This window comes from Protomyctophum parallelum (genome assembly GCF_964188405.1).
Source record: "Protomyctophum parallelum genome assembly, chromosome: 3".
NCBI lineage: Eukaryota > Metazoa > Chordata > Actinopteri > Myctophiformes > Myctophidae > Protomyctophum > Protomyctophum parallelum.
The window spans coordinates 38,566,969-38,581,850 of NC_139698.1; the positions used below are offsets into that span (position 1 = coordinate 38,566,969).

At 41.5% G+C, this 14,882-nt stretch overlaps 1 protein-coding gene across 5 annotated transcripts in view; it reads right to left on the bottom strand.

Annotated features, from left to right (window-relative positions):
• col14a1a (collagen, type XIV, alpha 1a) overlaps nucleotides 1–14,882 on the bottom strand; it is a 594,115-nt gene that overhangs the window by 386,086 nt on the left and 193,147 nt on the right. For 2 of the 5 annotated variants that reach the window (XM_083761059.1, XM_083761058.1), the window contains exons 46-48: nucleotides 13,982–14,059; nucleotides 13,427–13,582; nucleotides 6,987–8,923 (exon numbers count right to left, since the gene is read on the bottom strand). In XM_083761059.1, coding sequence (XP_083617185.1) covers nucleotides 8,604–8,923; nucleotides 13,427–13,582; nucleotides 13,982–14,059 — 554 coding nt within the window. In that variant the 3' untranslated portion in view covers nucleotides 6,987–8,603. Of the gene's footprint in view, nucleotides 1–6,986; nucleotides 10,170–13,426; nucleotides 13,583–13,981; nucleotides 14,060–14,882 lie in introns of those variants that run through there. The other 3 variants (XR_014569039.1, XR_014569038.1, XM_083761060.1) reach the window with 3 other exon arrangements.

Sequence of the window (14,882 nt, forward strand, 5' to 3'; positions counted from 1 at the left end):
TTTAGTCACAGGTTTAGGTATTGACAATACTGCTTGTATTCTATCATTACTTATAGCCCGGCTATTTTTTGAAATTGTATGACCCAAATATCGCACTTCTTCTTGCACGAGCTGGGCTTTATCCAATGATGCCTTATGCCCTTGCGATGCAAGATATTTCAACAAGGCATTCGTATCTAAAATGCAGACCTCCTCAGATGGAGAGCAAATTAGGATATCATCCACAAAGGAAATTAATATACTGCTGCCAGGGAATACAAACCCTGCTAAACTTTCCTGCAATGCCGCAGTGAACACTGACGGGCTCTCTGTGAAACCCTGTGGAAGACGAGTCCATTTATACTTTTTCCCTTTAAAAGTAAATGTGAACCAAAACTGAGATGCTGGTTCAACAGGCACGCTAAAAAATGCGTTACTCAAATCCACTACACTAAACCAGCATGAATCACTGGGAATAACATTCAAAATAGTTACTGGATTTGGTACTACAGATGCTCGGGCAAACACAGCTTCATTTATTGCACGCAAATCATGTACAGGCCTCCATGTACGGCCATCGGCCTTTTTCACCGGTAAGAGGGGACTATTTACTGGAGAAGTTGGGGCTGGAACTATAATTTGATCCGTTAGGAGTTGCTCAATAATGGGTGTCATTCCGATTTCAGCATCAGGTCGAAGCGGATATTGTTTCTTATTGGGCCTGTAATCAGACTTAGGAATAACCACTAATGGGGTGGCATCTTTTATTAGACCCACATCATATTTATGAGTGGCCCACAATTCCTTTGGAACCCCTTTTAGAGCGGGATGCATTTCCTTATCTTTGCACACAAACGTGTGTGTGATACTGGAAGCAAATGGGTCTGATTCTAATCTTACCACTTTATGGACAGTCAACAAGCAATGGAATGGATGGTGGCCTGCCTCCCCCACACCCTCTGGCTCCTGTAACAACATGTCAATCTCCTGCTGGGAGAACGTAGGTGATTTTGCCAACACAATGTGAGGGACACCTGCCCGGCCATACATTTCGTTCTGCTTTTCAGTCAACTCCACCAATAAAACAATAAACTCCCCTGTGACCAAGACACTTTTACCACATAATTGCTCATTTTCATGCTGTTCATTCCATACATTCTCAAACTGCTCACTCATGACATCCTGTGACTCATAAGCTACACACTCGTAAGTGCGGAGATCATTTTTCACAAGGTTCGCAGTACCGTGACTTTTTACAAAATCATGTAATTTTTGAGTAACTGGAGATACATCAACTTTCCAACAGTATGAATAAACTGGCGTTGTCGGAGAATGTGATAACATACTGGTCGATAAATTATCAATCAAATCCGATTTCTTCAAAACCAATCCCTTTTCAGTACAGACAATGGTTAAACCTAGTGCACATAGCAGGTCTCTGCCTGCTAAATTCACAGGACACTCCGGGACTATGACAAATGAATGCTGCAAATCTGAAATCCCAAAATCTTCACATGTCACGGGACAAGGCTGAGTCATTTTACATGTGAGCGGCGTGCCAGTTACCCCCACACAAGTCTTTTCCCTTTCTGACAATCGGAACCCATCAGACATTGTCCTTAGTGATGAATCCGTGGCTCCTGTATCTGCCAACATGTCATACACAACCCCATGGACAGTTATCTTGAATAATGGCAGATCAGTAGACTTGTATTTCAAATAGCGAGGTGAAAGATAAAAAATATCACCTTTGTCAGGACCGCTTGTGCCAACTTGCACATGCTCACTCGGCCCCTGTAATATGTCATTGTCAGTTGGGGAGCCTAGTCAATCTTGCTGCGGCTGCGTCACAGACACATGTGAAGCTGGAGGACGCGTTCTTGTTTGCTCATATTCTTCCTCGTAGATTTCAACAGTACAATCCTTTGCCTGGTGGCCTGGTTTATGGCAAGTCCAACATAAGCCATCATTGTACCTATAACCACCTCTGCCTCTTCCTCTCCCTCTGCCGCGGCCACGACTAACAGATCGAGCCCTATTGGCTGACCTGCCTCTGGATTCTGGAGCATAATAGTCCAACTGTGCCATTTGAAGCCTCTCAGAAGTGGCTTTAGATTTTTTTACCTGCAGGCTCTTCTCCTCTTGGATCACTGCATCAGCATGGACACAGTACTTTTTCACCTCATCCAATCTGGCGCTCTGCCAGGCAACACAATGTCTCACAAAAATCGTCTTTACTTCAGGCAGCAATCCATCCACCAGGGTCTGCACAAACTGTCTCTCCCAAGGAGAATCAGCTGTGGTGTCAGTGGGCTGTTCATTGCCACTGTGTGAATTGAAAATAGGCAACTTCCTAGCAAAATAACAATCAAATGCTTCCCCTGCTTTCTGTGCACATGAGTTAACCATTGTCATGTTTATAACCGGTTTGAACTTAGTCTCAAACGCAGTTATCAGATCGGCTAGCTGTACCTGATACGCAGATACTGCGTCGACTGACCATTCTACAGTTGACACCCAATTTGCTGGCTTAACCTCAGCCCACAGCAACCCCATTTTAGTAATGCAAACATGTTCTAGTTCTCCTGCTGTAGGGCTGCATTGCAACACCATTTTCCTTAAAGCATTTGCAAATGTTTTCCCATTGTTTTTTGGGTCTGGCAATGAGCCAATTATTGCCTGTAATTCAGTCACCTTCCATGGCCTATAAACCCTCTGGATGCCTCCAGCACCATTCGGACACTCAATCATGGGTGCAGAGAAACTGGTGTCCATAGTGGGCTGGTACGGGAGGCCAGATCTAGTCATACTGGATGACGGGCTAAGCCCGCTAGGGGAATAGAATCCTCTTGAATAAATCGGAGCACCCCCACGTGGAGTGCTAATTGGAGATGTATATTTATCCTCCTGGCTTCCAACAAGCTCAGACCATATCTCTCCATACTGAGGAGGTGACCCCGGCTGACCCCCCCCTGAGGCTTGGGGCAGCAGCTGAGGAGATTGTATACTCCCAGCTGGTGCTTGTCTCAATGACCCCCCCACAGGGATGTCACTAAGGCCTACGCCTGGGAGCACAGCAGGGAGTGCCGGTGCAAGTGGGATTGCTGGCACGGGAACAAGCACAACCTGCTGTGGCCCCGGGGGACAATCTAACAGGTCATCCACAGTATGGACAGAAACCATAGTAACTTTTGGACGAGATTTAATAATCCCATTCGTATGATTAACCTTTCGACCAATAATATCCCAGACTCCGACACACTCTCGCATATATGCATAATCCCAATTGGATGGTCCCGATGTGTGGGGTGGAGTAATTAGTTCTCTCAACAACAAATTATGAGCTTTATCGAACGACCCATTCTGTGGAAATGTTGGATCGAAATCCGTCACATAATCACAGAATGGGGTTGTATAGTGATCTGTCCCCGTTATTCCATCGACAAGGGCCTTAGGCCACACATTTTGAATGGTGATGAGTGCCTCATCAGCGCTCAAAGCAACAAAAACTTTCACATTCGTAGTCATTACTTCAACACGCTTTCTTGAAATAGCCTCATTCTCCCACTGTTTAAGAATGGTCAACTGCTTGGCCCATTTGGCATTCAATTCAGCAGAAGCAGATATTTTCCCTTTTTCAATTTTTGCTTCATATTTCTGTGCCATGTTCTTTCTCAGGGAACGGAGTAATGCGTTACTGAAACTCCCATTTTGAGGAAATCCTAACTCCTTGTGCCACTTTGGCAGAAATTCAACCGATTTAACCCCAAACTTCTCACACATAATCTTAGCAGGGCCAGTAGTCGGGGCCCCTTTTCTTGAGTTAGCAGAACCCATTCTCACACAACAAACAAATAAAAGGAGAAAGAAAAAATAAAATAACCTAATTCAGACACTCAAACTGACCATATGAAGTATTTCCGTAGTCACTTTTTCATAAAGAATACTTTGTCCCTACATATAAAATAAATTTATAATGTAGTTAATAGATCTAACTATTAGAGGCACACTTTTTCGTCAATATTACTTTGACTCCACATATGACACAGAACCAATATCTATAATAGGATATTTTATGATTTCATCACACCCAATATAATGTCAAGGTAAAAATGAAATTACACCACTCTCTCACACTCACTTTTCCTTTCTTCTCTGTTCTATTTTTTTTTCCCTCTCACACTGCCTGCCTTCATACATACACACACACACACAGGCAGACCACACAATGTCAACACTCAGGACTTAATCCGTTGTCACAGACAAACCATTCACTCACGTACGTTTCTCTCTAAAAAAAAAATAGCGCTTTGTTTTTATGCTTTTTTAGCAAAGGATCCATAAGGCAGAGATCAACTCCCCTTTTCTTGTAGTAGCTACGAAGGCAAGATTCTCATCTCCCTTTTGTCAGACCATCCACTCAAGGTCTGGGAATACCATTTAAACAGTCACCCAACCTATTTTGACCAGCAGCAGGCAATGAATACCCCTCTGTCACTTTTAAGGAGCAATACACATGTATTCTCCCCTTCGTTTTGTGGACGGCCTACAACAACACAAACAAAGTATCACCAAACCTTCAAAACACTAATGAACCCAACAAATTGTCTCCCACAAATTCCCGAAACAGACTGCACTTCTACAAGACAATGTACCACAGAAATTTTGGCTAAACAGAGAAGGCTGCCAGGTTTTCCCCACAAAGGGCGCACAATGCTCACCTCGATTTCCTAAAAACCGCCTGGCCAAGGGGCACCCTTCTCCACGTAGCCAAACTCCTTCCACAGTCAGCAAGCCAGCAATCCGGAATCAACGCGGTTGGACCTCCAAAATGTCCATGCAAATCTGTATTGGGAACTCAATTCAGTAAAGAGAAGAGACAAATCAATTGAGGCAGGAAACGTTTTAAAGCTTGAGTGATATAATTGAGGTACCGCAAGGAAACACACACTTACAGTCAATGTATACCAGTAGTACAGGATGACATGTATGGAAAAAACCAGCCGTGTGTCACAACATACATTAGAGCGAGAGCCTTCATATACTGAACTTAGTCTCCACCTCCCCTACCCCTAACCAAGGGAAACGTCTTAAGGCAACACTGATTTAACAGGTGGAGAAGTCAAACGCAGGTCTAAGATAATAAAGGTTCTATAATAGACAGTAAACAACAGCTGTGTCACAACAGAGCAGAATAACTGCCTTCAGGCAAATAGTAACAGCTGTTGTTTTAAACATAGCTGCCCTGAGGTGTTTTCTATGTTTAACCACCCCAAATTCCTTGACAAGCCTGACACTCAGCCTGAATTTTCATTTCGTTTCACTCCATTATTCAGTCTGAACGCCCTCCCTACTACAACCGTTTCTGAGATGGGCGTTGCCAAAGAGGCAGTCTTCGGTGATTGGTTCATACCAACCAATCAGAATAGTAGGAAAGCAGATGACGTTGTTGTCAATCATGAGGCTATGGCTAACCTGTTTGCTAACCAAACAAACACAGCCAACGAGTGCTACTAGCATGAAAACAAAGCGGTAAAATATGTCGGATGATGATGTTTATAAAACCTCTCGTGTCTTCAAAGAAACAATTTATCATACGTCGATTTAATAGCCAGATTGATACGGTGGTGAGTTACCGCAGTGGGGGCAGCCATGTTTGTTTGTGTCTGGACGGCACTGTTGTTTGACGTCATCAAGTTGAAACGACGCTGATTCGTCGGTTGGATTTAAGTTAAGTTAAATAACTCAGAAACTACAAAACATTTCAAAGTAAAACGTTCCAGCATGTGTCTCCACAGTAAGCTGAATAATAAAAAGTGTGAATGGAGTTTCTAGGTGAAAGTGATTTTTTTACGTGGCAAAATCTGCCATTGAGCCCCATGTTAAAAGTCTCAAATTTGAAAGCACTATATTTCTAAAACTATGACACCTTTCAAAGATTCCTTTTCAGGCAATGTCCACCGCAAGATGAACCTAAGTAGGCTAGAATGGGGTTGGTAGGTTTAAGTATGTAGGACTAGTAGCATGCCAAAGTTTGTGCTATTGCCATAGAGAATGCATTGGGCGTTTAAGTTAAATAACTCAGAAACAACATTTCAAAGTAAAAAGTTACTGTGTATTGTAAAATTCATGGTCAGAAATGCTCTAGGGCCACAGTGTCGGTACAGTATCTGTCCCCCAAAGTAGTGTTGTTAATGCACCCTCAAAGGCAGTGGTGTGGTTACTTCATTCAACTTGAAGTGATCGTTTACTCAAACATGAGAAGTACTGGACCAGTAAATTGTGCAAAGTCATTAGACTCTTGCTGTAGTTAATGTTTGCTTCATCATGGTACCACACTGAAGGGACAGTAGGATTTTAATTTGTATTTTAAGGTCTTCAGGACCACTCCATCCATATTCAACCTATCTTGTCACTAAAAAATAAATATATATATACAGTATATACTGTGTGTGTATGTGTGTGTGTGTGTGTATATATATATAGTATACTGTATATGTGTACTACCCATTCACACACCGATGGTAGAAGAAACCATGAAAGGCACCAAACTGCTCACATCGGGAGCAATAGGGGTTCAGAGGCTACTTGGACAATAACTCTGGGGGAGTCCGGGGTCGAACTGGGAATCTTCTGGTTCCCAACCGCCACTTTACCTCCTGAGTCAGACAGGACTGTGTACTGTCTCTCAGAGGAGGGCTGTGGACAGTGCAAAAACCCACCTGACATCATTGATGGAAAGTCCAGGCTTTCTCTTCCTGGAATGTTAACATGCTATAATAGAAGCCAAAATGTAAAACAGTAACACAACTAAAAACAACAGAATTTTCCTGGCTGGTAGTTTTCTTTGTATCTTCAGCCTCCTACTTTTCCAGTAGATGTAACAGTTTTGTAACAGTAATGTAACAGCATTTTGTAACAGTATCTGAATAAAATACAATTGTGATTTAATTTTGAGCAGTAAAATGTTTAACACAGTCAGAAACACAATGCAGAAGTCTTATTACAGTTTTATTGGTTATAAAAACAAACGATAAAATAAATAATTATTATAGTGCCAAAGGTTTGAATGGTGGTGTGACACATTGCATGGGTAACTGTTCTTAGTTCCTTCAACTTCAGTTGAGCTGGAATCTTAGTTTATTCATGTTTCATCTGTTAGAACTAGAAGACAACTGGGATGATGTTATTGGTTGTGCCAGACCAGACTACCTCTAGACTACCTCTAGCAGAAGGCAAATGCCAAACTGCTAATTGGTAAATGACTTCCACAGTGAATAGGCCTTACTTTGCATAAGAACAACAATAACTAAATGGCAAAGTCAAGTTAGAAATTTTAAATTAAAAAACACATGTATAAATCAGCAGATATTTAACTCACTAGGTTAATTTCTTTTTTTAACCTGTTCAGGAACAAATGTCATCCAACACAGTACAATGTGTCAAACACAATGTAATCACACACAACATTAACGCACAGTGTTAATGTTGAAATTGGACACAGAATATTTTGCTTCAACACTGTCATTGAGGACAAAAACGTTATTTCAGTTTTTTAAGAAATCATGAAAAGCGAAGCCACTCGACAAATACTGAGAAATCACGTGGAAAATATTGTCTTGACACAACACAATTATGTATATATTCTGTATTTCCCTTTCTTCCATAATGCACAGACACATTAATGATTTTCATTATAAAAAGCAGCCTGTACAAATGTAATCAGTCCATCTTCATCCAACGTTCATCTAGCTAGCTACATACAACCAAATCAGAAATCAAGATGCACATGTCCAGTTCTAATTGTCAATGGTTGGCTCAAGAGTGACATGCAGCTTCACAAATAAACAAAAAATAATAACAACAAAAAAGTCCTGAAATCAGCTGTAGATGGGTATAGTATTCTCTTTCTTTTACATAACCCCTCAACAGTACTAGCATAAATCAGGCACTTTTTCGGATACCCCTCTGACAAAGTTAATATACAAGAGTCCACTCAGCTATTTACATGGTTTCACCTGGTGGAGTGAACCACTGGGGTATACCTGGAGGGGGTGGGGTGGTTCTCACCTGGTTGACTGAACCACTGGGGTATACCTGGAGGGGGTGGGGTGGTTCTCACCTGGTTGACTGAACCACTGGGGTATACCTGGAGGGGGTGGGGTGGTTCTCACCTGGTTGACTGAACCACTGGGGTATACAGGGAGGGGGTGGGGTGGTTCTCACCTGGTTGACTGAACCACTGGGGTATACAGGGAGGGGGTGGGGTGGTTCTCACCTGGTTGACTGAACCACTGGGGTATACAGGGAGGGGGCGGGGCGGTTCTCACCAGTTTCAAATGGGGGAGTGTCTATTTGGATGGTGTGACTACAGGATGTACGGTATGTACATGTGAATGTTAGAATGTATGCTGTGTGTGTGTGTGTGTGTGTGTGTGTGTGTGTGTGTGTGTATGTGTGTGTGTGTGTGTGTGTGTGTGTGTGAGAGAGTGTGTGTGTGTGTGTATGTGTGTGTGCGTGTGTGTGTGTGTGTGTGTGTGTGTGTGTGTGTGTGTGTGTGTGCAGGCTTATCTTAGTGTGCAGGGCTCAAGCACTTGAGGTGAGTCTATCCTTCCATCGTTCCTCTAATTGCCTCCCTCCTGCGTGTCCTCCAGGACAACCACGTCGCTACTCTCTCTTCCAGACAGTCGAGACAGATCACGTGAAAGCCTGCTCAAAACACCTGGTGACCTCAGCTCCACATCATCAGAGTGGGCAGGCCTAGAACGATATCCTGCTGGGGGCTGTCGTCGAGGGTAGTACTGAGGGGGGTAAACGCGATCATAATATGGGTCTTGCTCTTCGTCCTCCTCCTCCTCACCCCCCTGGTCATTGTTGTAAGCCACAGCAGCAGGGTTGTACGGCTGGTTGTAGGACTGGTAGCCTCCACGGGGCAAGGGTTGGACTGATGGGGATATGTGGGTTCAGTTTGGTTAAACAGCTAAAAGCATCTTATGAGCCACCACCATGGGCTGTGCTTAGCCAGCCAGCATGAAAACACAGAGGCAATGGGTTTAGTAGCAGGTTAGGACGTTTTATAGGCAGATCGAGTTAGCACTGTGACAAAAGAGATGTCTGGAAATGGTATAACAGAGGCCTGTGTGGAAGATGTAACTTTACAAGCACTTTAGTGATGCAGTCAAAAATGTGCTGGTTGTTGGACTGGCTATGCTAGTTTTTCTGCCATTTCATAGCAACAGAAATGAGCAAAATGCCATATGCAATGGACAGCAGCAGGATGCAAATAAGAGTGAGTGGTTGAAAAGCTAATTAAATGAACCAACTTAATAGAAAATTAAAAGGTTTTTCAGAAAATTAAGAGGTTTTGTAAAGCTAGATTAGCTTTGTAAAAGAAGAAACATTTCTAGAAGCTCATATAAAGGTTGCAGCAGCGAAGCATTACACAAACTGTTGGATCAGACCAAGAGTTTGTTGACAGATGGCACTTAAACTCGATGGTGGTGATCATTAAAGCACATTTTTACTCCAAACGTTATGGCCTCAGGGGAGTATGAGCACTTCTTTTTTTGTCTGGCAACTGACAAGTAATGGCATTGCAACCTTCAGGGGGCAGCTTTGATTATAACAACCACCTGTTACCTTAAATGATGCTAGAAATTTGCCCTGTTTCATTTCCAAATAACCATCCCAGGGTGCACTTTACGACATGGGACTACCGTTTGGGAACTGCCACTCCGCATTTGAATAAGATCCAAATGAGGGGTTGTGGGAGATTAAAACAGCCCCTAGCTTGTACGGTAATACAACACACATTGCTAACCAAAACTACTGATCATGTGTGTCACATTTCCAAAACCTTCCCAAAATCCTGCAATGTTCACAATGTTGGGTACTTGTCAGGTCATCAATCTATACCAAGATTGAATAATGCTGGCCTGTACAGTTTTGCTGACCAGAATAATTATTTGGAAAAATTTCTCCAAAGTTGGAAAGGTTGAAAGCCTTGGTCAGGAGGACATATGGGTGCTTTTAAGAAATCAGTAAGAAATCTTTTAAATGATGTCCTCTAAATTGTTCTTGTGTTATTGGACACATAGAGGAATGGAGTTTGGAGATGATAAGAGGAGGGGGAGGACGGTTGAAGTGCTAGGAGAATGGTCCTCAGTAGTCATTCTCATAGTCCTGTTGTGCTTTGTTCAGCAGAAGGATGGAGAAAGGGGAGGAGAAAAAGAAAGGGTGTTAGCACATAGAAGGAAATCTCAGTGACCTTTGAAACCACATTGACAGAACTTTCTCCAGATGCTGGGTCATGGTTGTGGGGAGGGGAGGAGAGATTTAGTGTTACTTTAATGCTCATTTTAGTAGGAGATATTTGACAAAATGTTAATAACACTTGAACCCAGCATTCAACAACCCAAACAAGAGAGAAGACACCGATTTAAAGTGTTTGGTTAAAAGAAAATGTGTTGAACCTCTATTTTAAAATAAAAATACATTATTTCATACACAGAAGACGGTGTTATAACATAATATGAGTGTGTTTTCCACAAGGGAATACAGAGAAATACCACCAATACACTGTACCAAATTCTACCAATATACAGTAGCAATAGCAATACTGAGACTAATTCAATCAAAACCTTATAAAACAGCTATTCGTTTTAAAGACACAGTGAATCTGCAGCATAAAAGATCAATATATCCTTTTCATACTTATATGTGCAAGGTATTGCTGAAAGTTCAATCACAGCACTTAATTGATTTCCAAAGAACAGATTTATAGTGAGCATTTCCTTGGCTTCCAGAGAGGCTTTCAATTTTAGGCTTAGATTTTCTTGTGGGGATGGATGTATGAATACCCATAATGTAAAACTCATTCAGGGGTCTTATGTATGATAAAGACACACTTAAAATAATCAGTCAGTGAAAATGGTTCAGAACCATGGGCAGCATTCTCCTGTCTTATAAAATAAAATAAAAAAGCCAAGGAAATCCTTTTCCGACTGGAATCCTGGATGCAGTTTGGATGATGTAATGTCTCACCCGTCAGCAATTTTTCCCCCCCTTTTTCTATAATATATCATGACGATGCTTGTCAAACACTGTCAGATGTGTAACAGTCTGGATGAGATGACCCAAGACACCAGTCATCCTTATTAAATCATGAAATCACATGCATGATGATGCGAGCACACGTACGTGTGTGTGTGTGTGTGTGTGTGTGTGTGTGAGAGAGAGAGAGAGAGAGAGAGAGTCAGTGTGTAGGGTACCTATGTTTATAAGATTAAAGAGTAGAGACATGGTCACAGTCAGTGGCACAGCCTTGTTAATCCATCACAGTTTAAACTTTATAGTGGAACAATGCTGTAAAATACACATTACACTGCAATTCTCTGAGAGGTTTATGGGGACAATAACCATCTTAAAGCCTGTTGTGTTGTCACTGCGAAAAAGACTAATTCAATGTATTATTTTAAGCAAGAAATATGTTTTATGAGCTGGAAAGACAGGGCAGGGTTGAACTATTAAGTTGTTTATGTCAGTAAAATGATCACAAAATTTATAAAATAATTTAATTTAATGTCTGAGTAAATTCCCCAAATAAGAATATGGATATGTGTCATGATACAAAGTGGGCTACTTTTAAAAGTAGCGAATGACATACTATATATATATATTTGATTTCAAAATAAACTCTTATCCCAGAGAGCAGGGATAGTGTGAATCCTGGGGGGATCCATTCCTATAGGCTACTGGTTGGCCAGTGTCATCTGAGGTACATTGAAGTACATTGTTATTATTGCAATGTATTTTAAATATTTAATAACCCAACTTTCTTAAAGAACATAATATTAAAGGCACCCTTTTCATAAGGCATAAAAACGTTGCTGCCTCTGTTTATATGGCCCAATCCTGGCATGCAACTGCATTTCTGTTCCAACATTTATTAATTGCTCTAGCGTAAAACCAGGTGATCTTCACTTTTAGATGTTCAGGACTAGTCCAGCAAAAGGCACCCCGTTGTCCATCAAGCTGATGTGGTTCAAAGTTGCATTATCCAGACTTGTCCAGGACAGCATTATTATGATTTATGTTGTGAAGCACAAAGAGGATCTGTCTGTGCATGTGAGATTGAGGTCTTTAGGTCATGTACAAATGTGTATGTGCGCATTTATATTTTAGAGAAAAAATAGAGTCTGGTATGAAAAACTCAGCTCCACTGGTTTATTTTATTCAAATAATGCATTTATATTTTATTCAGTTCTACAATAGGGGATAGCAGTGGCGGCCATTTACTGGTCTGGTTCCGTCGATCCAGACTGCATTCATTCTTCCCATAGAGATTTCCAAAAATATATACAGTATATATATATCAATTATTTAAAATAATAGAATAGAATAGAATAATCAAGCCATCCAGGATAATGGTGAATCACGACCATAAAACATTTGATTCTGTGAAAAATGAAAATATATGATATACTAATATATCTATCTATAATGCCCATGTCACTGTACGTACAAACATACATGTGTACGTCTGTAATCCACGTAACTCGAGAACCGTTCAAATTTGACACGTGTTCCACACCCCCACAGGGAGTGCAGTGCCCGGTGTCAAGTCCGTCGGATAGTCCGTTGTCCAGAACAAGCACTGCCCGGGCCCTGGACCTGTCACCCCTATGTCTTCATAACACTTCATATTTGGGCATGCCTGACACAGAACTCCATAAAGGGACACATACAGAGATATACAGAAATCTCCATATATGGGCATAAACGGGACACAGACAGATGGGTGGAACGGGTACTCTGACACGGGTACAACGGGTACTCTGACACGGGTACAACGGGTATTCCATAGCCGGGTGGGGCATGGATCTTCGTGCTCTGCACCGGTCTAGTACTATACCCTTCATTTTTGCGTTTGTCAAACTTATTTTTTCACAGAATTTGTATTGGCCAATTGTATGGCCACGATTCACCAGGATCCTGGATGGCTTTATTCTAGGCTTAAAATAATTGATATAAATATTTTTTGGAAATCTCTATGGGAAAAATGAATGATGGAACCAGAAAATGACTTCCTCAGCTATGCCTTGACAATAATACTTTTTGTGTATATGAGATCATACTTTAAAACATTTTTATCAAATTACTTTTCCGTAATTAATCTTAAAAAAAAAAAGATTGGTTCCCTTATGTGTATTTCTCAGTGCACTTTGTATTTTATAGCTCATGTTTTATTCTGTTGGTGACTTTTTTGTTTTCTTCAGTTTTATGTAACTTCATTTTGAAGTGCATTATAAAAGTTTATTATTATTGATAGCTAAATCCAATATATATATAGACAATCTAGCTTGATTCACACGGACACTTTTTAGTGCGGTCAAAGTCCCTGTGAACAACAAAGTCCATGAAATAGCACTACCCTAAAGATCGTTACCTCCAACATTGTATCCCATGCAGGAGTTCTGGTCACAGTAGCCTGGTGGACCAGCTGTTCCTGTGGATCCTGCAGTCCCTGCTCGTCCTGGTGTCCCCTGGATGCCAGGCCTTCCTGGTGGGCCCTGACTGCCCGTCCTACCTTCACCTGGTAAACCTAAAGGTGTACAACATTTACACAAGTTCAAGTGAAACAAGTTCACTGCAAAACGAGCAGCTGCTTCGTAAGGAGGAAGGGGATTATAGGGAGTAGTAGTAGAGCAAAGAAACTCTTCTGTGGATCAGGGCCCACTTGAAAATGGAGCTCGAAAGTGTTTATGGCCCACCCATCTGACCACTTAACACGACCAATTGGCTACATTTTCAGAGCATGTTTGTTTTAATAATCAATCACTCAAGAGTGGTCAAAGTTCTTTATTACAGAAATAATACTTTTTTTAATTTACTTTTTTCTTTCTTAATTATTTTTACATATATACATTTTAATATTAATGTTATATTATCATTAAAATCGTGTGAGAGAGACAGAGGGGGAGAGACGGAGTGAGAGACATACCTGGGGGACCGGGTTGTCCTCGAGGTCCCTGAGTTCCAACACCATGACTTCCCTTCTCTCCTTTCTCTCCAGAGAGACCTGAAAACAGACAGATCAGATCATTAGCTTGCTTCGCCCTAAATTCTTGGGTCTAAGTATACGTCATTGATCCGTTTTTGAGTGGTGCAACCACTCCTATAGACAGCTATGTGTGTCCCTGGGTCTGTCCCTGGCTGGCTGGCTGTGTCCGAGCACAAAAATAGCTGGCTGGCTGGCTGGCTGGCTGGCTGTGTCAGAGCAATAGCTTTTGGTTGGTTTTCACAATCAAGTGTCACTGTTGCGCAGCCTAACACACACACATATTTACTGTATTTTGGATTGTATACTGTACATGAGTGTATGGCAGTCAATCAGGGTCAGCACTAAAACACATATCTATAGGTTTTACTTTGCTGAAGCACCAAGCCTATTCTGAAATCTGATGATTACAGTAACTACCCTCCATCTATCAATCACTAACTGACAATCACACAAGCATGTGCATGCATGCACACATGCATTCATGCACACGCTTTAAATTATTTATTTTGAACAATGCATTGGCATACAGTATCACAGCACACACGCATTATACAATACACACTAATAGTGCTACACAGACGTGGCCCTGTCTTAGTGAGTGAAATTGTGGTTGGTGGCTATAACTGTCGGTTTTGGTTAAACATCAGAATGACATGAGGTTTCTGAATAAAATACACAGCCAACCTTGAGTTGTTGTTTCGGCAAGGAACAAGGACCAGTCTTTAAAGTTACCCAAGTGCCCTGCAGTAATTTGTTAGATTAATTTGATTAGTCTAAATTATGTGGTTGCAAAATAAGCTTTACGTTGCAAGATGAGTTCTTTGAAAATGGGACTCTCCAG